Source organism: Garra rufa, chromosome 1, assembly GCF_049309525.1.
Source record: "Garra rufa chromosome 1, GarRuf1.0, whole genome shotgun sequence".
Classification (NCBI taxonomy): Eukaryota; Metazoa; Chordata; class Actinopteri; order Cypriniformes; family Cyprinidae; genus Garra; species Garra rufa.
This window is the reverse complement of record NC_133361.1, coordinates 88742374-88766755: the sequence shown is the minus strand read 5'-3', so window position 1 is coordinate 88766755 and position 24382 is coordinate 88742374. Positions and strand designations below refer to the sequence as shown.

Genomic DNA, 24382 nt, shown 5'->3' with positions numbered 1-24382 from the left:
TAATGATTGTTATTATGCTGATTGTATTAGAGTTGCTGATCTGGGCAAATTCCTGGAAATACTGTACATCAACAACCTCAATGTTCTGTTTTATTCCAACAGCAAACAAGGACATGTTTTAAAAGAAAAATATTAGTTTTGAGTGTCATACAAATTTAAATGTATTGCAATATTTGAAAAAGTATGTGTATTATGTAAAGCATAAAACTAAACAAATGAGACATATGGTGCATCTGAAACCCCATACAACAGTTTCCTGTGAACACCCGACAACTGGACAACATTTAGTGTTATATATGTTTTTATTTATTTAGGGATGTCATAAAGAATTACTGCAGGAACGCACATTTAAGACATGTCAGAATTACCTGGAATCCTTGTTAGTTAACACATATTAGATATTGCTGACACTTTCTAGATAATTTAATACAATGATGAAAGACTATTTGTAGCAAAGTTTGATTATTTATTATTTCCCCATATTAAGATGTTGAAAATGCAGAAGTAAACCAACAATAAAGTCATGACTGTAATGTATGGATGCCTGTTGTTGCTTTGGTAGTCGTCACATCCACTGCTGCTCTGAGCTCTGGATCGGCTGCTGTCTGTGGTGCTGAACATCATTACAAGTCAAATCAAGAATCAAGTCAGGACCATTTAGCTTCAGTTCTGTGGGTTTATAATGCTTTGTAAACCAGTGAACTGTCGTAATTTTAAGGAACTATATGCTCTTCATTAGTTTCTATGTTCATATGTTTACTTTTTTAACAAATAGATCAACTTTATATATTAGAAATAAGATTTATAGTAGGTCCAAACAGTGATTGACAACTATAAATCTTAAGGGTAGGGTCGCCTGAAATCTGAAATCTTCTAAAGCACAAATCTACCCTGCCCTTCTCAATGTCAATTTCTGCTGCTCAGTAAAGATGTTTTAGGACCGTGCTGGAGTTTCTGAACTCACTAGATGTGATGCCTGCTGATGATGATTGATTGCTTATTCTACATCATAAGATATCTACAGTCGTGGCTAAAAGTTTTGAGAATGACACAAATATTAGTTTTTACAAAGTTTGCTGCTCAACTGCTTTTAGATCTTTGTTTCAGTTGTTTCTGTGATGTACTGAAATTTTTTACTTTTTTAGGACCTCTGCAATTCGACTGGGCATGCTCTCAATCAACTTCTGGGCCAAATCCTGACTGATAGCAACCCATTCTTTCATAATCACTTCTTGGAGTTTGTCAGAATTAGTGGGTTTTTGTTTGTCCACCAGCCTCTTGAGGATTGACCACAAGTTCTCAATGGGATTAAGAACTGGGGAGTTTCCAGGCAAATTTCAATGTTTTGGTCCCTGCGCCACTTAGTTATCACTTTTGCCTTATGGCACGGTGCTCCATCGTGCTGGAAAATCCCTTGTTCTTCACCAAACTGTTGTTGAATTGTTGGAAGAAATTGCTGTTGGAGGGTGTTTTGGTACCATTCTTTATTCATGGCTGTGTTTTGGGGCAAAATTGTGAGTGAGCCCACTCCCTTGGATGAGAAGTGATGTTTTATCAACAAATTTCAGGAGGAGCTCGCGCAGATAATTAACACAGCCAATTCACCATCAGCAATCACACTCCCTATCCAATCACTACAGTCCCTTTAAATAACCAAGCAGTCCTACCTTCACTTATCTCTGATTTCAGCATTCCTCCCACCCCCCCTTTTTATTTTTCTCTTCACCTCCAGCTAGGGGGAGCGCTATTGGGTTCGGGCCAAATGCCGAGCTCGGACCCCTCTCCCTGGGCAGGGGGAGTGCCCCGGGCTCGGGAATGACTACCGAGCTCGACGCCCTCCCCCGGACAGCACGCCAATCACGCTTAACTTTTACACTGTTTATTATATGTAAGAGCGAACTCGGGAAGCAACCCCACACATGAATGGTCTCAGGATGCTTTACTGTTGGCATGACACAGGACTGATGGTAGCGCTCACCTTTTCTTCTCCGGACAAGCCTTTTTCCAGATGCCCCAAACAATCAGAAAGAGGCTTCATCTGAGAATATGACTTTGCCCCAGTCCTCAGCAGTCCATTTGCCATACTTTTTGCAGAAGATCTACCTGTCCCTGAGGTTTTTTTTTGGAGAGAAGTGGCTTCTTTGCTGCCCTTCTTGACACCAGGCCATCTTCCAAAGGTCTTGGCCTCACTGTGCGTTCAGATGCGCTCACACCTGCCTGCTGCCATTCCTGAGCAAGCTCTGCACTGGTGGCACTCCGATCCCGCAGCTGAATCCTCTTTAGGAGACAATCCTGGCTCTCTTGGATGCCCTGAAGCCTTTTTAACAATGCAGTGGAATGTTTTTTTTTTAAAGATTTTTTTTAAGTTAATTTTCATGGCAAAAAAGGACTATGCAATTTCTTCTGATCACTCTTCATAACATTCTGGAGTATATACAAATTGCTATTAAAAAAACTTAAGCAGCAACTTTTCCAATTTCCAATATTTATGTAATTATCAAAATTTTTGGCCACGACTGTAGATCCCATCAGGTCATGAGTACTATACAAACTGACAACTTTTATTATGCCTTTGAGGCCTGTTGACAGCTTATGTTCAAGTTTTACTGGTATTAATGGCAGCATTGCCTCTTAGCGTTCTGAATGATTAGTTCTTTAGACATGGGGATGAAGTTGCTTTAAAACAGCACCAGCAAAAATAATGGCTATGAATGTGTCAGAAAAAGATAAACAAAATAATATTTTTTTTAATAAACTGTATTTTCTAAGTCAGTGTCAGCCAGTGCTGACTCACCATCTCCACAGAACAGTGACGTGCCTTTAGAGAGAAATGTACCTTTGATACAGATAAACCAGATTGAAGTTGTGAACATTTCGATTTCCTACCTGATAATAAACTGTAATTATCGCCAGAGACGAATCTGTCCATCATGGACAATTAACCGACTAATAAAACTGCTTTGTGACTAACATTCAGTTGATTATTAATGGGGCAGACCTAGTCGGGTGAAAGTGACTGAGTTTATTTTGTAAATGTCAGCCTTACATCAAAGCAAGATGGACCACATTTATCTGAACTTTTCACAATTAGTTGTGGCAGCTGTAAAACAGTAAGAACCATTTTCAAAAAACTTCCACATTATTTATTTATATATTTAATATATTTACTCAGTTTTAACAGTGGCCATTTACATTGAATAATGAAATAAGACATGACTCTTTAAATGTGGTTTAATTTAGAGGACTAAAATGAGAGTATGAATGGCATTTTAAAAGCAGAAAAAAAGAAAAGGAGGGAAAAAATTTAAGAAAATGTACAGGCAAAATATTTTAGCTTTGAGAATGAAAACCAACCTGTTTGTTCCTCAGCATCTTAAAGTTTTCAAGTTTCATCATCTTCATAACTTCATTCTCCACTTTAATAAATTATATCTTTATGTGCCACATGGATCACAAAGAGTTTTTCTGTGGGTTTGGACACTCTGTCCCGTTTAAATGAGAATAATTAACAGAAAGACACTAAATCTCTGGGTGCATCTCAGTGCACTAAGGGAGTCAGTCAGAGTGATGTTAGAGGTCTTGAATCACTACAAACACATGGTCCATATTTATTAACCATAAATAATAATAATTATAATAACAACAAGAAAAAACATGATTTAGCATACAATAACGTTTAGTATTACATTAAATAGATTCAACTTTTAAAAAATGCTATCTTTTGACTAAATATCTTCTCTTTGCATTTACACCATTTTGAGCAGCAGGTATCATCAACTTGCGGTGATTCAAAGCAGTGAATCATTAACTCGGAACATGGAAAAGATTTGTTTCTATACTGTAAAGTATATTGAGCGCATTGTAAACGTGATTTAAACATTTTAGGTAATTAAAAGCAAACATTTCTTCAGCTGAAACACAGGCGCAGGAGCGCGGCGCAGCCTTTTGATGTCACATCACCGGATCAAAATAAAAGTCTTGTTCACACACTTCCGCGTCTACAATCCGAAAAGTGAGACTGTGTTCTGGGTTGACTTTTCCAATTAAAAACAAATTATATGCAAATCTGTAAAATATTATTATTGCTATTTCTTGTGCTTTCATAAATGTGTATGTTTAAAGAAAATTTCTTTTTTTGTTTTTAGGAAAGATTTTAATGTGTATGTAAACTCTTTTAATGGTGTGATTCTAATAAGCTAATATAGTATCTTTGGATTAATATGTGTACCTCTCATTGTCTTTTGTTCTTATTCTGTCTTTGCATTTGTATTTGTTGTTCTTTTGTTGCACAATAAAAATAAAAAAAAATCAACAAAAAAGTGAAAATGTCCATATATATTTCTATCAAGAAAACACATACAAAAAAAAAAAAAAAAAAAAACATGTCAGAGGTATTCAGAGTTGCTGTCTAATTGAGTGCTGAAAGTACTCTATTTCCTATTTATGTAATACACCCATTTAAGTCATGCATAAATTAATTACATAAATACATTAATCCTATTTCCATGTCCCAGCAGGCACACAAGGCCTCTAGACATTTGGTATAATTTTGGTTACAATGTAGTGCAAACAAAATCCTTTGTCAGTTATATATCTAATGTCAGTTTTGATGTTTTTAGGTTGTGTTGTAAAGTAAGCAAATTCCAACATCCATTTGACGTCAAATACTGACATTTGGTCACGAATTACAGTAACCAAGTTCCAACATTTTCTAAACAGCATAATAAGAAACAAAACCCAACAAATTCGCAAAATAATATATCATACAAGACCTTGAGGTGGTGATGAACATGCAAGTAGAAAATATGACACAGTAGGGGGAGAATGGGGTAAGATGAGCCATTTTTTACTGCAAAAAAAGCAGAAGTACAATGAAAGTATCTAAAGTAATTTTCAGGATGTTTCCAATCACTTTGAATAATCAAAATGCATCTAAAACAAAGGGTTCTCTGTGTCCCTGTGGCTCAAAACAAACCAAATTTAGAATTTCAGTCTTTGTTTGCATTTCTGAAACAATATGTTGAGTTTTCATGTGGACATCAAGGCAATATTTTTGTTTAAAGCACCTTGGACATTGAGAACACATGAAAGTTTTTTTTCTCCACTGTGAACGTTTGTGTGTTTGTTAAGGTTTGATTTATGATTGAAGCTCTTTCCACATAGTTTGCAGGTGTAAGGCTTTTCTCCAGTGTGAATCATCATGTGGGCATTAAGGCATTGTTTATGTGCAAAACTCCTTTCACATTGAGAGCATACGTAAGACTTCTCTCCAGTGTGAGATTTCATGTGGTATTGAAGTTGGCATTTTTGACGGAAACTCTTTCCACACTGTTGGCAGGTGAAAGGTCTTTCTCCAGAGTGGATTCTCATATGAACATTAAGGCATCCTCTTTCAATAAACCTCTTTCCACACTGTTGACAGACAAAGGGTCTCTTTCCAGTGTGAACTCTCATATGGATAGTAAGGGTTCCTTTTCGAAAGAAACTCTTTCCACACTGTTGACAGGTGAAAGGTCTTTCTCCAGTATGAACTCTCATGTGGACTTTAAGGTTTTCCTTTCTGTTGTAAGTTTTTCCACACTGTTGGCAGGTAAAAACACTACTTTTTATTGTCGTCTTTTGTGCTTTTGTTTCCGTATGCGAGCAACTATATGATTTTTCTCCAGCCATGAAATCATGTTTCTCAAGCTGGAGATCATCTTCCTTTTCATTGAGTTCTTGACTCTCCTCTTTCAGTGTCATCAGGTCTAATGCAACAAAAGACAAATCCAAATTAACACCATTTTTAATTACTCAAAGCACAAACATCAAACCCAGCAACATTGAGATCTTAAACACAATAAACTATTAAAGGAGGAGTTAAATGTAATCTCAAAACCTATTCTCATCTCCCCCTACAGTGGAAGCATTTCGTATTAAAGACATGGATTTTTGTTTTTACATACTTCCTAATAATTTGTTTTTATTAGATTTAAATCATATTAAGAATTAGATAACATATCATATGATGTTCAGTTACAGCTTACTTGTGTGTTAACTAACCCTGCCTACTTAAAATTTCGTATTATCTTATTATTTTATCTAATTATTAACTAACAGCTGAAGAGAAATTTAACAGAATTAAATGTAAAATAAAAAAGCATAGTCTTCACTGTAAGAATTAAACTTGATTTGTTTAATATTACAGCTACAAAGGCTTTTGTCTTTTGTAGTTTGGTTATCATTACAGACGGCAGAGGGAATAGTGGGAGCTGTTGACGTTTTAAGAGCTGCATGGATCCAATATACTGTTACACACGTATTTTCATTCTCAGCTGTTTGTGTTCACTTAAGACATAACTGACGAGGGTTTATGTGAATAATCATTATCAATAATCAAGTGCAGCATTTTGACACAGTTTTGCATGTATATGACCATTTAGGTATGCAGTATAAGCTGAAATTGTATTTCAATTAATTGCCCAAATTTCTTGCAAGAAGTAAATAACTAAAAGCTTTCTGCCTCTTGACTTATTGGAACAGAAATTGGCACAACAGATACTGCTGCATAATTAAGTGATTAAAGTGAATGCTTTTAATTTTAGAAGCAGATATTGGGTTTAATGTTACAGAACAGAAATGTTCAGGCTTATTCTGTATTACTGTTACAACCTAAAAGCATAATACCATAATAACAGGATTTTATTATTTGTCTGGTCATGTGATCTCAACATGTCTGTCCAAAAACTACTTTAATTACGACACTCTTAAACATTCTCACAAATATCATTCATTTCTGTAGAGCTAGACATTTCAAGGATAAAATCAGTTCAGCTTTGACAATAAAAATACCAACCTGTTTGTTCCTCAGTTTCTTCATGTTTGACTCTGAATGCTTCTTCAATCTTCATGTCTTCACTCTCCTCTTTAATAAACACCATCTTTATAATAGTGTGTCACACGGATCTCAGTTGATTCAGGAGGGTTTTTCTGTCTTTGGACACTTTTGTCCTGTTTAAGATTAGAATAATTAACAGAAAGTAAATTACTCTCAAAATTAAATGCTAACTAAATCTCTATTTTTTCATTTATTCAGTTTTGGCATTCAATTATTAAGTTGGCTTGGGAAAGCCAACTTACTGAAATCCTATTTAAACTTATTATTATTCTTCTTCTTCTTATTATTTTTCTGGCCGAAAAAATTTTGGACTCCTACTCCTCCTAGACCGTTCAAGCTACATACTCCAAACTCGGGTCAGATCTTCATACTGTTCAGACTTAGTGTGCTATATCTTTTCAGACTGGTTTGAGTTATGGTTTTCTTAAAAATTAATATTAAAAATCATAAAAAGGTCCCATAGACTTTCATTGACCAAAAGTCCATGTCTGTTTGAACTATGTTTAATGTAAACTGCTAGAAGCCATTGATACTCAATTAAGCTTTAAGCTATCTATCTATCTATCTATCTATCTATCTATCTATCTATCTATCTATCTATCTATCTATCTTCAAACCTTATCTATCTATCTATCTATCTATCTATCTATCTATCTATCTATCTATCTATCTATCTATCTATCTATCTATCTTCAAACCTTATCTATCTATCTATCTATCTATCTATCTATCTATCTTCAAACCTTATCTATCTATCTATCTATCTATCTTCAAACCTTATCTATCTATCTATCTATCTATCTATCTATCTATCTATCTTCAAAGCTTATCTATCTATCTATCTATCTATCTATCTATCTATCTATCTATCTATCTATCTATCTATCTTCAAACCTTATCTATCTATCTATCTATCTATCTATCTATCTATCTATCTATCTATCTATCTTCAAACCTTATCTATCTATCTATCTATCTATCTATCTATCTATCTATCTATCTATCTATCTATCTAGTCATGCCAGAATCATGCTAGCGACTTGCTAGTCGTGCTAAAATCATGCTAGCGACTTGCTAGTCATGTTAAAAATCATGCTAGCGACGTGCTAGTCTAGCTAAAATCATGCTAGCGACTTGCTAGTCATGCTAAAATAATGCTAAAATAATGCTAGCGCCTTGCTAGTCGTTCTGAAATCATGCTAGCGACTTACTAGTCATGGTAAAGTAATGCTAGCGACTTGCTAGTCATGCTAGAATCATGCTAGTGACTTGATAGTCGTGCTAAAATCATGCTAGCAACTTGCTAGTCATGCTAAAATCATGCTAGCGACTTGCTAGTCATGCTAAAATAATGCTAAAATCATGCTAGCAACTTGCTAGTCATGCTAAAATCATGCTAGCGACTTGCTAGTCATGCTAAAATCAGGCTAGCGACTTGCTAGTCATGCTAAAATCATGCTAGCGACTTGCTAGTCTTGCTAAAATCATGCTAGCGACTTGCTAGTCATGCTAAAATCATGCTAGCGACTTGGTAGTCATGCTAGAATCATGCTAGCGACTTGCTAGTCGTGCTAAAATAATGTTAAAATCATGCTAGCGACTTGCTAGTCATGCTAAAATCATGCTAGCGACTTGCTAGTCGTGCTAAAATCATGCTAGCGACTTGCTAGTCATGCTAAAATAATGCTAAAATCATGCTAGCGACTTGCTAGTCATGCTAAAATAATGCTAAAATCATGCTAGCGACTTGCTAGTCATGCTAAAATAATGATAAAATGATGCTAGCGACTTGCTAGTCGTGCTAAAATCATGCTAGCGACTTGCTAGTCATGCTAAAATCAGGTTAGCGACTTGCTAGTCATGTTTAAAATCATGCTAGCGACTTGCTAGTCTTGCTAAAATGATGCTAGCGACTTGCTAGTCATGCTAAAATCATGCTAGCGACTTGCTAGTCATGCTAGAATCATGCTAGTGACTTTGCTAGTCATGCTAAAATAATGCTAAAATCATGCTAGCGACTTGCTAGTCTTGCTAAAATCATGTTAGCGACTTGCTAGTCATGCTAAAATCATGCTAGCGACTTGCTAGTCATGTTAAAATAATGCTAAAATCATGCTAGCGACTTGCTAGTCATGCTAAAATAATGCTAAAATCATGCTAGCGACTTGCTAGTCTTGCTAAAATCATGTTAACGACTTGCTAGTCTTGCTAAAATCATGTTAGCGACTTGCTAGTCATGCTAAAATAATGCTAAAATCATGCTAGCGACTTGCTAGTTGTGCTAAAATCATGCTAGCGACTTGCTAGTCGTGTAAAATCATGCTAGCGACTTGCTAGTCGTGCTAAAATCATGCTAGCGACTTGCTAGTCATGCTAAAATCATGCTAGCGACTTGTTAGTCATGGTAAAATCATGCTAGCGACTTGCTAGTCATGTTAAAAATCATGTTAGCGACTTGCTAGTCTTGCTTAAATAATGCTAGCGACTTGCTAGTCTTGCTAAAATCATGCTAGTGACTTGCTAGTCATGCTAATATCATGCTAACAACTTGCTAATCATGCTAGAATCATGCTAACGACTTTGCTAGTCATGCTAAAATCATGCTAGCGACTTGCTAGTCATGCTAAAATCATGCTAGCGACTTGCTAGTCGTGCTAAAATCATGCTAGCGACTTGCTAGTCATGCTATAATAATGCTAGCGACTTGCTAGTCGTGCTAAAATAATGGTAAAATCATGCTAGCGACTTGCTAGTCATGGTAAAGTAATGCTAGCGACTTGCTAGTCATGCTAGAATCATGCTAGCGACTTGATAGTCGTGCTAAAATCATGCTAGCAACTTGCTAGTCATGCTAAAATCATGCTAGCGACTTGCTAGTCATGCTAAAATAATGCTAAAATCATGCTAGCAACTTGCTAGTCATGCTAAAATCATGCTAGCGACTTGCTAGTCATGCTAAAATCAGGCTAGCGACTTGCTAGTCATGCTAAAATCATGCTAGCGACTTGCTAGTCTTGCTAAAATCATGCTAGCGACTTGCTAGTCATGCTAAAATCATGCTAGCGACTTGGTAGTCATGCTAGAATCATGCTAGCGACTTGCTAGTCGTGCTAAAATAATGTTAAAATCATGCTAGCGACTTGCTAGTCATGCTAAAATCATGCTAGCGACTTGCTAGTCGTGCTAAAATCATGCTAGCGACTTGCTAGTCATGCTAAAATAATGCTAAAATCATGCTAGCGACTTGCTAGTCATGCTAAAATAATGCTAAAATCATGCTAGCGACTTGCTAGTCATGCTAAAATAATGATAAAATGATGCTAGCGACTTGCTAGTCGTGCTAAAATCATGCTAGCGACTTGCTAGTCATGCTAAAATCAGGTTAGCGACTTGCTAGTCATGTTTAAAATCATGCTAGCGACTTGCTAGTCTTGCTAAAATGATGCTAGCGACTTGCTAGTCATGCTAAAATCATGCTAGCGACTTGCTAGTCATGCTAGAATCATGCTAGTGACTTTGCTAGTCATGCTAAAATAATGCTAAAATCATGCTAGCGACTTGCTAGTCTTGCTAAAATCATGTTAGCGACTTGCTAGTCATGCTAAAATCATGCTAGCGACTTGCTAGTCATGTTAAAATAATGCTAAAATCATGCTAGCGACTTGCTAGTTGTGCTAAAATCATGCTAGCGACTTGCTAGTCGTGCTAAAATCATGCTAGCGACTTGTTAGTCATGGTAAAATCATGCTAGCGACTTGCTAGTCATGCTAAAAATCATGTTAGCGACTTGCTAGTCTTGCTTAAATAATGCTAGCGACTTGCTAGTCTTGCTAAAATAATGCTAGTGACTTGCTAGTCATGCTAATATCATGCTAACGACTTGCTAGTCATGCTAGAATAATGCTAGCGACTTTGTTAGTCATGCTGAAATAATGCTAGCGACTTGCTAGTCTTGCTAAAATCATGCTAGTGACTTGCTAGTCATGCTAATATCATGCTAACAACTTGCTAATCATGCTAGAATCATGCTAACGACTTTGCTAGTCATGCTAAAATCATGCTAGCGACTTGCTAGTCATGCTAAAATCATGCTAGCGACTTGCTAGTCGTGCTAAAATCATGCTAGCGACTTGCTAGTCATGCTAGAATAATGCTAGCGACTTGCTAGTCGTGCTAAAATAATGGTAAAATCATGCTAGCGACTTGCTAGTCATGCTAAAATCATGCTAGCGACTTGCTAGTCATGCTAAAATAATGCTAAAATCATGCTAGCGACTTGCTAGTTGTGCTAAAATCATGCTAGCGACTTGCTAGTCGTGCTAAAATAATGCTAGCGACTTTGCTAGTCATGCTGAAATAATGCTAAAATCATGCTAGCGACTTGCTAGTCATGCTAAAATCATGCTAGCGAATTGGTAGTCATGCTAAAATCATGCTAGCGACTTGCTAGTTGTGCTAAAATCATGCTAGCGACTTGCTAGTCGTGTTAAAATCATGCTAGCGACTTTGCTAGTCGTGCTAAAATCATGCTAGCGACTTGCTAGTCATGCTAAAATCATGCTAGCGACTTGTTAGTCATGGTAAAATCATGCTAGCGACTTGCTAGTCATGTTAAAAATCATGTTAGCGACTTGCTAGTCTTGCTTAAATAATGCTAGCGACTTGCTAGTCTTGCTAAAATAATGCTAGTGACTTGCTAGTCATGCTAATATCATGCTAACAACTTGCTAGTCATGCTAGAATCATGCTAGCGACTTTGCTAGTCATGCTAAAATCATGCTAGCGACTTGCTAGTCATGCTAAAATCATGCTAGCGACTTGCTAGTCGTGCTAAAATCATGCTAGCGACTTGCTAGTCATGCTAGAATAATGCTAGCGACTTGCTAGTCGTGCTAAAATAATGGTAAAATCATGCTAGCGACTTGCTAGTCATGCTAAAATCATGCTAGCGACTTGCTAGTCATGCTAAAATAATGCTAAAATCATGCTAGCGACTTGCTAGTCGTGCTAAAATCATGCTAGCGACTTGTTAGTCATGGTAAAATCATGCTAGCGACTTGCTAGTCATGCTAAAAATCATGTTAGCGACTTGCTAGTCTTGCTTAAATAATGCTAGCGACTTGCTAGTCTTGCTAAAATAATGCTAGTGACTTGCTAGTCATGCTAATATCATGCTAACGACTTGCTAGTCATGCTAGAATAATGCTAGCGACTTTGCTAGTCATGCTGAAATAATGCTAAAATCATGCTAGCGACTTGCTAGTCATGTTAAAATCATGCTAGCGAATTGGTAGTCATGCTAAAATCATATTAGCGACTTGCTAGTCATGCTAAAATCATGCTAGCGACTTGTTAATCATGGTAAAATCATGCTAGCGACTTGCTAGTCATGCTAAAATTATGCTAAAATCATGCTAGCGACTTGCTAGTCGTGCTAAAATCATGCTAGCGACTTGCTAGTCGTGCTAAAATCATGCTAGCGACTTGCTAGTGGTGCTAAAATCATGCTAGCGACTTGCTAGTCATGTTAAAAATCATGTTAACAACTTGCTAGTCTTGCTTAAATAATGCTAGCAACCGCATAGCAACACCTTAGCAACCACCCTGGGTACCTTAGCAACCGCATAGCAACACCTTAGCATCTATTCACATTCAAACTATTTATATCTTCTAACTATTTATATCTATAAATCTATCTATTTTTAAACTATTTATATCTATCTAGCCTATCTATCTTCAAACTTTATTAATCAAACTAAAACTATTTCAAACTGAAAACCTTTAAACTTTCTTTAAACTAAAAGCTTTTAAAACTACTTAAAACTTACTGGCTAGGCTTTCTCAAGCCAACTTAAAGTTTGCTAACAAACTTTTTATCTAGTTCATACATAACATTTCATAGATTACACTTTCATGAAAACATTCGCAGTTTGTGAAAGTTATCATTATACGTGTTTGTTTCACTGAATGAGTCGATTCAAACGATTCGAATCACTGAATCATTTCTCCACTGATTTGGTTCAAATGATTCGGATTTTGTCTCACTTTCTACTTGAACCATGGACTGATTCACATTTAAGGAGCAAAATGAGTCGCACATTTTCTGTTATTAATATGAGGGTGCACTTTACTCGCAAAAACAACAAAGAAATTCAATGTTATATTTAAGATTGACTCGTTTATTTTGTATACCTTGTAAAAACGTTTAAATTGACACCAATTTGCATTGCTTAAAAAACTTAAAACCACAAACCTTTCTTCAGCAGAATCCCAACAAATGCAGGGCTAGGGTCGCCGCTTTATGACGTCACGTCACCAAAATAAAAGTCCCGTTTATACACTGATGTGTTTTATCTGCATTTCCACAATTATTAGCATGATAAATCTAGAAACAATTTCCGTTTGTTAAATTAATGTACATTTACAACACTATACTTTGTGTTTTCTTACACTGACATTCATACCTAAAATAACTGCTGCAAGTGTTTCTATACAAAGGCTGAGGGAGTGACTGTAAATCTGACATTCAGTCTTTTGACTAATCAACCTCTTGTTATTTATTTACTTTTTCCCATTATTTAGAAAGTCGACACTATCATGGATTTTTTTTCTTTTGCTATAGTGGCGAATGAGAACACAAAAATGCAAAAATATTTGCTGCAGTTTACTTTACAAAATCGACAATAATGATCTTACTTTCTTCTTTTTGTAATATTGACGCCTGTACTACAGTAAATTCCTTTTTGTTATTTAATAATTTGTCTATTTTTGTAAATGTTTTAGGTTTGGTTAAATGTAACTCTTTGACAGAAAGGACAACATATTTAATAGGTAATTATATAAAAAATGCATTTAAAGCTAGAAAATGTGCCTGTCATTATCACAAATTAATCTAACAATGCTTTTTTCTTTTATTTAAGAATTCCATGTCAATGAATGTACCTTTTTCTTCAGGGCCTTCCACATTACCTCAGTAAAGATCCATCAGATTTATTCAAGTCAGCAGAGGTGGACTTACAGGTTAATATTATACCTTTACTTAAAATAATGGTCTGTGTATATATGTTTAACCATGACCCTGTCTGTGAAATTTAGAAATTGAAAATTAGAAATCTAATTATGAGATAACAAATGCCACATTTTTTTAAGTTTAATTTCACTGTTAAAATAGTCAATATTAAATATATCAAGGTTATATTTTCATAGAATCTTCTTTACATTATGTAAAATGATTAAATGTAGAATACAGTAAATTGCAAGCAGGGTCTTAAGATACTTGTCCTCCCTACGTAATTTTCTGCAAAAAAAATTGGGTTGTACAATATTTCAATAAAATAACTGACATTCTGATTAAATATTTTGATAATACAATTACTGTAGGAAACCGACATTGAAGACCATGTGACTGCAGGAATGGATCTGGATGGATCATTCTCATAATGACTGATGGAGATGATGCCTTTGACTTTACTGTGGTGCTGGAGGAACAGATTGTCCTGAGAGATGTCAAAGGCCTCCCCCATGCTGTAGCTCTACTAGTCGGGCTGATTCTTGTGCTTAATATTGATTTCCCCCCAAAAACTACATTGCACATTGAGGTCATTCAAAAGATTTGCATTGGAGATGACCTTGGAGGTAATCCGTGTTCTGTAAAGGTGCATAGACTGAAAAATAGACTCATTCACAAAACTGTGTAGTGTAGTGCTTACTGAAAACTATATGATGTGCACCTTTTTGTTTAGCATGATTTGCCTTTAGAATTTATGGTTATTGTGTTTTAAAACATTTTTTTTTTAATTCATTTTGTTACTAGACATTGGTTACCGCAGTACCAGTTGGATCTTGTTGGATTTTAGACACTTTTATACTGTTTATACAGAATTATTGTATATTACTGTTTTTTGTGCAATAATATTGTTTATGCAGTACATTACTGTGTTTTATACTGTATTGTTTTTGCAGTACATTACTCTGTATTTTATGCAGTATTATTGTTTTTATGTATCACTGTTTGCTTCATACAGGAGGTAACTGGTCTGGACCAGTATGGAGATAACAAAGAAATCCCAGTCATTTTCTACTGTTTCCATTTATTATTAGTTGCTCATTTCTGAATGAATTATCAGCAGCAGATTTACCAGCTTTGGCTTTTTATATGAATGCTGATATTTCTAAGTTTTGACATTTCTACAGATTGTCGCAGTTTCTGTTGTTTTTTTGGTTGGGATTTTATCAGTTTGATAAAGCGTTTTTTTAACTGGTCTTGCTTCCTTTTTGATCCCTCAGTTCATTTGGTTACTTCTCATCTTCTATCAACAGTTCCTTTACTGATGTGTCAAGCTGTAAAATATTGGTGAATAATTCATAGACATAGAAATATCCACAATAAAGGTCATTTTTAATTGTAAAAGAAAGTGTGGAATAACAGTTTTTTTAATGATATGCCCATGTTCACAGTTGTGTTTTTCAATCACACAACTCACTGTCTTCAGTGCAACAAACTTTAGGTCTGGAGGAGAAAGTGGAATACGTACATTAGTCTCTGTGTGGCGTGTTTAAGGAATTGAGTATTTGTAAGAAGCCAGATCTGCTTTGCTGTAGCAGTTGAAGTCATTTGTTTCTTCACTTTTGAAATTAAAATATAAATGTTTTTTTAAATGTTTCATATCATGTTAAATGCATGCTTGAGGACTCAGATGCCCCAAATTTTTGAAAGGTGGTTGTTTTGGAAGTGGCAGGAAAAAAAAATGCTGGAATCCTCTTCAGAAGTGTGTTTAGCATAACATTCACATGCTTTACATTTTCAGTCATTCCTTCAATTTGTCTCAGGTTTCCTTTCAGCAACACGTGGAGGGTAGGTTTTAGTCAACACTCAACTGCCTATAAGACACATTTAGTTCTAACAAGCTAAAATAAAATTTAGCATGAAGGTTTGTGAGAGACAGAAAAGTGGCAACTACTCAACCTGTATCTTTAGCTTCTCCCTTGCTGACAAAGGTCTAAATAAATGTCTTAGTAAATAAGTCAGTAAAAAAAATCCGAAAAATACGAAATTAATTAAATATTAAATGAACATGGAAAGAAACAATTATGGATATAAATATTGTCATAAATACATAAATGAAAGAATGAATGCATGGATTTTGAAAAAAAAAGCATAAATAAGTAATTAAAAGTATAAATAACACCATTTGTAAATATTTGTAAATTAATATTTTTTTATAATTTTATTCTTTATATATACTTTAATATGTATTTCACCAAGAAAAAATATGACATAACCATTGACATAAGTTTTACCCTGTAGATATCTATGCACTATTTGGATTGTAGACACAGAAGCGCGTGAACAGGACTTTTATTTTGATCTGGTGGTGTGACGTCATAAGGCTGCTCCGCGCTCCTGCATCAGTGTTTCAGCTGAAGAAAGGTTTGTAGTCTTAATCGTTTAAAGTTTTTAAATTCATACACGTTCAAGCTATTATATATGATTTACAGGCGATTTAAACTTTATACTTATTTTGTGTAATATTGTAATATCTAATGTAATAATGGACGTTATTTTGTGAGTAAAGCGCATCCACAGATCAGTCTGATTTCTCTCTCTGTTAGTGATTCAGATCAGAAACACGAATAACAAACTCCGAGTCAATTGAATCGGTTGATTCACAAAATGATTCACTGTTTCGAATCGCCGCTTGCTGAGAGACCTGCTGCTCAAAACAGTGTAAAAACAACGAGAACAAACTCAAACATGAGTAATGACAACTTTGACAAACAATTGAAAATGTTTTTGTTGTACTGACAACCTTTAAATACAATAGCTATTTTTAAAAGTGTGTAATCGATTAAATATAATATACTTATCATTAAATATTAATCAAAACGGAATATAAATGTCACGAGGTGACGAAATATTTAATTTTTTTTATTTTAGTTTGTTAGGCGGAACTAACGTTCGCCGCGATTGCCTCCCGTCGGACCCATAAAAACGGAACACCGGGCTAGTTCCGGGTGAGCGCAAAATCCCTGCGAATGGGATGATTAGCTGAAATCGTCGGCAGCTGTGGATGAGGGAGTTGAAGCCCTGTGATTGGGACATGTTGCCAACAAGGGAGGATAAGAGGAGAGAGTACAGATCAAGGGAGGAGGAGGGGGAAAAGATTCTTTTTCTTCTGGAGGGCGTTTCCGGGGGGACTGTGGATCCCGGAGGCAGCATGAGGGGATAGGAGGAGAGGAAGTGGGGCTGAGAGACGGGTGCGGGACTATGAGTGTGGGAGGAGGAGCACATTAATGCAACTGGAGGAAGGAAGCCGCTGTACAGTAAGATTGTTTGTGAGAGACTGTGAGAAGATCACTCAATCTCCATCTTCTCTTCTTGTCTATGGGACTCCTCAACGTGAGTGCCAGGTCTGAGAATGGGCAACGGCCATTTATATGTATTTTCCACTGAGTGTTGAATTGCTGGGATGAAGTAATGTGATGCACCGTCTTGATGTGTGAAGTGTGAACTTAAACCTGCTGGATGTCCATACTTACCTGAGTTTTCTATCACGTTCCAAGATGTAAGAAGAGGCTAACATTGTTGTACTCCACAGATATTGGAATGTTTTATTTGACAGCCCTTCAGGAGGATTGCATACCGGAAGACTCCCTGACTGCTTTGCAGTAAAATCCCCCAGCCGTAAGTTCTCTGTCTGTCTGTGTAGAAGAAGAGGATTACGTGCCTGTATACTCACCTGTCTGCTTTGCAGTAAACTCCCGCAGTAAGCCTTGTGTCAGCAGCCCCTCGAGAGGATTTTGTACCTGAATACTCACCGACTGCTTTGCAGTAAGTTCCTCCAGCCGTAAGTTCTCTGTCTGTCAGTGTTGAAGAAGAGGATTACGTGTCTGTATATTTACCCGGCTGCTTTGCAGCGAAGCTCTCCAGCCTGAAGCCCTCCAGCCACAAGTCTCTGCCTGTCACCTGGAGAAGAGGAATACGTGCCCGTATACTCACCGACTGTTTTGCAGTAAAATCCCCCAGCCGTAAGTTCTCTGTCTGTCACCTGCTGAAGAAGAGGATTACGTGCCTGTATACTCACCTGTCTGCTTTACAGTGAACTTCTTCTGCCGAAAGCCTTGTGTCCGCCAGCCCCTCGAGAGGATCTTGTATCCGAAGACACACTGACTGCTCTGCGGTGAAGCCCTCCAGCCGTGAGCTCTCTGTTGGTCACCTGCTGACGAAGAGGAGTACGTACCCGAAATATACATCTGAAATGTCCGGCAGCAGCCTCCGTTCAGTTGTGAGCCCGTAGGACGGAACGTCCCTGTCCAGAAGACCCATTATTTTAAACTTTTTATCCATTTTTATACTCAATAAAAACCGTGACTTAAAGACTTGTCCGTCGTCCTTGCCTGACCTCTGTCTGACTCCCTAAGGGTGGTAACGGGTCTTAGGGGTGGGTGCAGCTGGATTGGCCCGCCCCGACCTGTGACATAAAGTTAAAAGGTTTTGGTGCGTTCACACCGGACGCGACTTGCGCGGAAAAAATCAGGCGTTTCGCGCCGCAGGATGGATATTCGCGTCTTTGCATTGACTTAACATGTAAATCACTCGCGCTTGCCGCTTCATTCGCGTCCGGTGTGAACGCACCTTTTGAGTGTTTGTTAAATCAAATCATTTAAGTCCATTAACTATTACTCTGACTCCCTTACTAGTGCACTGACTACTGAACTAATGCTGATTCAGATGAACACAGAGATTTAATTTTGTTCTTTTTTTATATTTCTGTTAATTACTCTCATCTTAAACAGGGCGTTTCCAAACAGAAAAAAACTCCTGGTGGAGCAACTGAGATCGATGTGACACACTATTATAAATATGGCGTTTATTAAAGAGGAGACTGAAGACATGATGATTGAAGAAACATTCAGAGTCAAACATGAAGATACTGAGGAACAAACAGGTTGGTTTTCATTCTCAAAGCTGAACTATCCTATGAACTGTCCTGTGCATTTGCTGAATTAATTTTCCTTTGGTGGGTGTTTTTTTTTTCTCTGTTGCCCTCCTGCAGCTTTTTGAAAGGATTTTAGCTTCATTTATTCTTATAGTTCTCTTAGTGCTCTGATTTAAAAACAGCATTTAAATAATTGTGTCTATTTAAATGTTAATGTTCACTGCAAGGACTGAGTAACATGTTTCATATGAAATGGGTAAATAAAAGTGGTGTGCATATGGTTTTGCTCTGATGTAATGATGACGTATGCGAAATAAAGTCTGGCGACAGTTTACTGAATGTTAGTCGTTGAGAAGAGACTTAGTCAACTGAAATTTTATTATTTGGTCAGTCACAGAAAAAATGGTCTATGTCAATATTGACATAGAATATCTTTGTTTTCTGTTTTGTTCTGTGTCCTCCATGTGCCTTTTTTATACTGGAATTCTGCATAAATTTCATATACTTTGTTTAACTCATTTAACTGTAATTTGATGTGTTTTGTGATTCGTGTCTTTAACTATTTGTCTTTTTCATCTTAGATCTGATGGCACTGAAAGAGGAGAGTCAAGTACTGAATGAAATGGAAGAGATAGATCATGATTTCATAAATGGAGAAAAGTCTTTTAGTTGTTCACAGACTGAAACGACTTCCTCAAGAAAAATGACTCGAAAGACAGGAAGAAGTTATTTCACCTGTCAACAGTGTGGAAAGCATTTTAGTCTTAGAGCCAGTCTTAAAAGACATGTTAGAATTCACACTGGAGAGAATCCCTACACATGCCCTGAGTGTGGACTGAGTTTCCATCAAAAACAACACTTTGAAGACCATATGAGAATTCACACTAAGCAACCCTACACATGCCCTCAGTGCGGGAAGAGCTTTAATTATAAAGTACGCTTTGAAGAACACTTAAGACTTCACACTGGAGAGAAGCCTTTTACCTGCCAGCAATGTGGAAGAAGTTTCAACCAAAAACGAAATATTAACAGTAGGGGTGGGCATAGATTAATTTTTTTAATCTAGATTAATCTAGATTAAATCTTGGAATTAATCTAGATTAATCTAGATTAAAATGGCTAATTTGAATTCTGCTGAAGGCATTCAGAATATGCGTGCTACCCAAATAATGACTTAAAGTCTTTGAGAATGGATCATAAAGCTCATAAAGCTGTTCTATGATAATTTGTTGATGAAAATAAATTGTTCAATTAGATGTACTTGTGTTTACTAACTAACTAACAATGAAATTATTTTTTCTCCCTATTAGATTGTGTTTTTTTTAACGTCAACACCTACCCAACCCATTACGTTACACCGTACTTTTATTTTGACAGGTTGCCGTGAAGTTTCTGTGTCATACAGTATGATATGATGCTAGGTTTCTCAAATGAAACGGTAAAAGTGAAACTCACAGCAGTTTGGGAGATTGAGTTTATCTGTTCATGTGAGATGAAAATGCCAAAAATTACCGGGAGCGTCACGTGTGTTTCAGTATATGCGATGCGTGTAGTAAAAGCTCGTCTCTGCAATGCATACATACAGCTAGGCAAACGGAACATATCGGATTCATATTAAAACGGTCTTTTTGCATTTCAGTTTTCACATACACTAGTCCATATCGCGATTTGAATTAAGTGACTGACCAACATTTGATTTATGAATCCAAAAAACGACGAATTTACGTGGCATTTCGCTATAGTAGATTCGGTTTTTATGAATGGAGGACGACGCGATCCCGTCTGTGTTTTGGCGGAGGAGACTTAAAAGCGTGACCATATTCTACAGTCTTCGGTATACATCCGCGTTAAACTATCAAGGTGAAAGTCATCATAGCTTGCGTAGTTTAGACCCAGCTCCCAACCCAAATTTGAGAATAGATTAACGGCGATATTTTTTTTATCGCGCGATAAGAGTTTCACGTTAACGCAGCACGTTAACGCCGATAACGGCCCACCACTAATTAACAGCCACATGAGAGTTCACTCTGGAGAGAAGCCTTATACCTGCCAACAGTGTGGAAGAAGTTTTAACCGGAAAGAAAACCTCCATTGCCACATGACAGTCCACACTGGAGAGAGCCTTTTCACCTGCCAACAGTGTGGAGTAAGTTTCACTCAAAAAGAAAGCTTTATCAGACACATGAGAATTCACAATGGAGATCACCCTTTCAAATGTGATCAGTGTGGAATGAGTTTTGATCAACATGAAAACCTTAAAGTCCACATGAGAACTCATAGAGAGAAACCCTACACATGCTCTGAGTGTGGAAAGAGTTTCCATCGAAAACAACACTTTGAAGACCACATGAGAATTCACTCTGGAGAGCAACCCTACACATGCCCTCAGTGCGGAAAGAGGTTTAATTATAAACGACACTTTGAAGTCCACAAAAGAATTCACACTGGAGAGAAGCCTTTCACCTGCCAGCAATGTGGAAGAAGTTTCAACCAAAAAGGAATCCTTAACAGACACATGTACCGTCACACTGGAGAGAAGCCATTTATATGTGGTCACTGTGGAAAGAGCTTCAGAAATAAAGCAGCACTTCAATACCACATGAGGTTTCACACATGAGAAAACTGTATTTTTATGTTATCAGTGTAATTGTGTTAAAGTGCCCCTATTATGCCATTTTAAAGGTAGTTAATATTGTTGTAATAGTCTCATAAAACAGGTTTACATGTATGCAAGTTCAAAAAACACTTTAGTTTTCTCCAAAAATAGATTTAATTTTACCCCGTTTCTAAATGATTCGTAAACGACTCGTGTGAAGCAGTTCGAAGAATCAGTCTCTCTAAACCCCTCCTTTCCGTGAGCCCTCACTGCTGTGATTGGCCAGATGGCGCAGTCCTTTTAGATTGGTCTACCGTTACAGCGCAAAAACGAAACGCCCATTGCCATAACTGAATGACAGCTGTGGAGACCTGTCAATCCATAGAAAAGATAGCCTCGATTTTACCCTATCAATTCGAGCCGGAGTCTGACGATGAAACAGTTGAAGTGGCACATCGACAAGAAACTGTTTTGCAAGCACGACTGGAGCAGGACGTTTCTCAGTGGGTGTCATATGTTACCTGTTAAAAGTGCTTGCAATTTGCTTTTGTAAGCGAACCGGGCACACCTCTACGTTGTGAACTTCAACACTGTACAATGCATAACACTGCGTTAAGCCATCGTTTAGCATTATATTACTTAAACTAATAAGGCAGACAGACAGTCAAGCTGCATCAATCACAATTTTTAGACTACATTGCACTCACAGCTGAACAACAGAACTACAGAAACGCAAGTTAGCCGGTTACCAAGACATGTGCGGGGTTGTTACACACCATAGCGTACACAAAGACGTATTTTGAACGATCGCTAGAAAATACAATCATCAATTATTAATCATACTTACAGGTAGAAGTTCAGAGGAGAAAGCCGGTCCAAATAAACTGGGCACTGATCCATTTTTAAAACCAAGCGTTTGGTGAATCCCGCGTTGATTGGAAGATTGGAAAAGCATTCATCAGTAAAATGACGCGAACACAACACAAGATTGGAATTGTACTGCTGAGGTGTTGTTGAAAAAATGAATGTTAACCACTCATTCTTTTGTAGATTACTCTTTCGGAGGGGCATATAAAACAAATTTACTCTCACAGCACAGGATACAGCGTCTTCTTGACATGATGTAATCCACGTGAAAATTGTACTGTTTGTGAGCGGGCAAGTTGTTCGAGACATAGAACGTGGGCGGACATTTTGCAAATGTGTAGTTCGTGACGTGTGGCCGTAACAGAAGAAGATTCGAATTGCTGACGACTCGTTTAGGCGAATGTGAGCCGACTCTTTTTTTTGATAGACAAAAACTTCATTTGTCGTGCACTGTCGGCGTCACAACTTTGCAGATAGTTTATGTTCACATACAGCTACATGACACACTACATGAAATATCATATTTGAAAAGGCATAATACGGGCACTTTAACATAAACAACATATGCCAAGAGTTTATGGGGCCCAGTGATACCAGGAAAAACACATTTGGTACTTTTGTTTAGTGTCCATTCATTAATGTAAGTTTGCTTTAAATTGCTTTTTTTTTTTTACATAGAGCAGTTACTGTAAATTGATTATTTAATAATTGATTTGTTACAAAACATTACTTATTTTATATATCTTTTCACAATAACATTCATGTTAGAATTTTATTGTATGTTGATGGCTTAACTGTAAACAACATAACAAACAATGCAATAAATAGTTTTGAAGAAAAGTCTGCTTTGTGTTATGAAAATAACCATAATGGCGCAGTCTCCATGCTACAATAAAAATGATAGAAGCAAAGTTTTTCACTGTCGGGACATATCATTTATAAGTACAAATTGGCTGTATTATTTGTGTCCCCTTCAAAAATTGTTCATGAGAAATTTTATTTTTATTGTATAAAATAAATATACAATACATTTTACTGTTAAATGAAATTTACACCCATGGCAATAACATTAAGCATCTGTACATGGTGGTATAATTTGTACGTAAAGATAATTATGATGATTATTCTACTACTTGGCTCTGCAGTGAAATTAAGGTGGTGATAATATATGTGAAGTACTGGATATGTCTAATGACTCTGTCTCTTTCACTTTTTCAGGATGGACTATGAAGAAAATTAAGTTCTAGATGGCCTGCTTGATGTTGAGCTTGAGATTGAAAAAACTCTGCATAAAGGCTAGCTGAAAATATGGATAAAAAATATGGCGAGCCATTGCAGTTAACCACATTAAGGCTAATGTCCTACAGGTAGTGCAACAGATTGATGTGTTAGCGGAAGTCAAAGGGAAATATGCTGATGTGTCAAAGTCAGTATTCATTGCTTCCTCTCTGCGAGATGCGTTGAGGTGTCGAATGTGCAAAAACATTCCCAATTCTGTGCTTATCACTGCATGCTGTGGGCAGGTGGCAGAGTGTGGCCCTTGTATCCATTTCTATCTAGAAGATAAAGACAGCTGCCTTTTTATGCAAAACTAATATGTTTGCAGGCAAACTGGTGTTTTTAAGAAGCTTTAGTGAGGTACTGGCAAAACTGACAAATGAAGCGACTTAAATGAGGTCTGGCTGACAGTGTTTGGCTCAAAAGTAAGAAATATTGTTTTACTTGACATTTTTACATGTATTGTAACACTTTGTTGTATTTTGTTAGAAGGGCAGAGTGTTTAGTGGTTAATATGACATCTGGGGCCCGTTTCAGAAAGGAGGTTAAGTAAAAACTCAGAGTATGTTAACCCTGAAATGAGAGAAACTCTGGGTTTTCTGTTCCAAAATGGCAGGTTTGTCAAACTTGAGAAAGCAGGGTAAGTCAAGCCAGTTTCTGAAAGAGAGGTAAGTTTTACTCAGAGTCAGTTACCGTGGTGACTTACTCTGTAAACTTAACCTGGTCAGGAGCAGATTTTATTCTCTAAACTCTGAGTTTCTGTCAGTCTCCTCCCCCTTTTCAAAGTCTTAGTCTTAGCCTTAGTCATTCATTGCCTACATTTCA

At 36.8% G+C, this 24382-nt stretch overlaps 1 protein-coding gene across 1 annotated transcript; it reads right to left on the bottom strand.

Moving 5' to 3' along the window:
* Positions 1-4830: 4830 nt before the first annotated feature.
* LOC141340250 (uncharacterized) lies at positions 4831-6982 on the bottom strand. Its single transcript, XM_073845175.1, has 2 exons — positions 6836-6982; positions 4831-5747 (listed from the first exon to the last, which is right to left on the bottom strand). The coding sequence occupies exons 1-2, from the start codon at positions 6918-6920 to the stop codon at positions 5029-5031; spliced, it is 804 nt and encodes a 267-aa protein (XP_073701276.1). The 5' UTR covers positions 6921-6982; the 3' UTR covers positions 4831-5028.
* Between the last annotated feature and the right edge of the window lie 17400 nt (positions 6983-24382).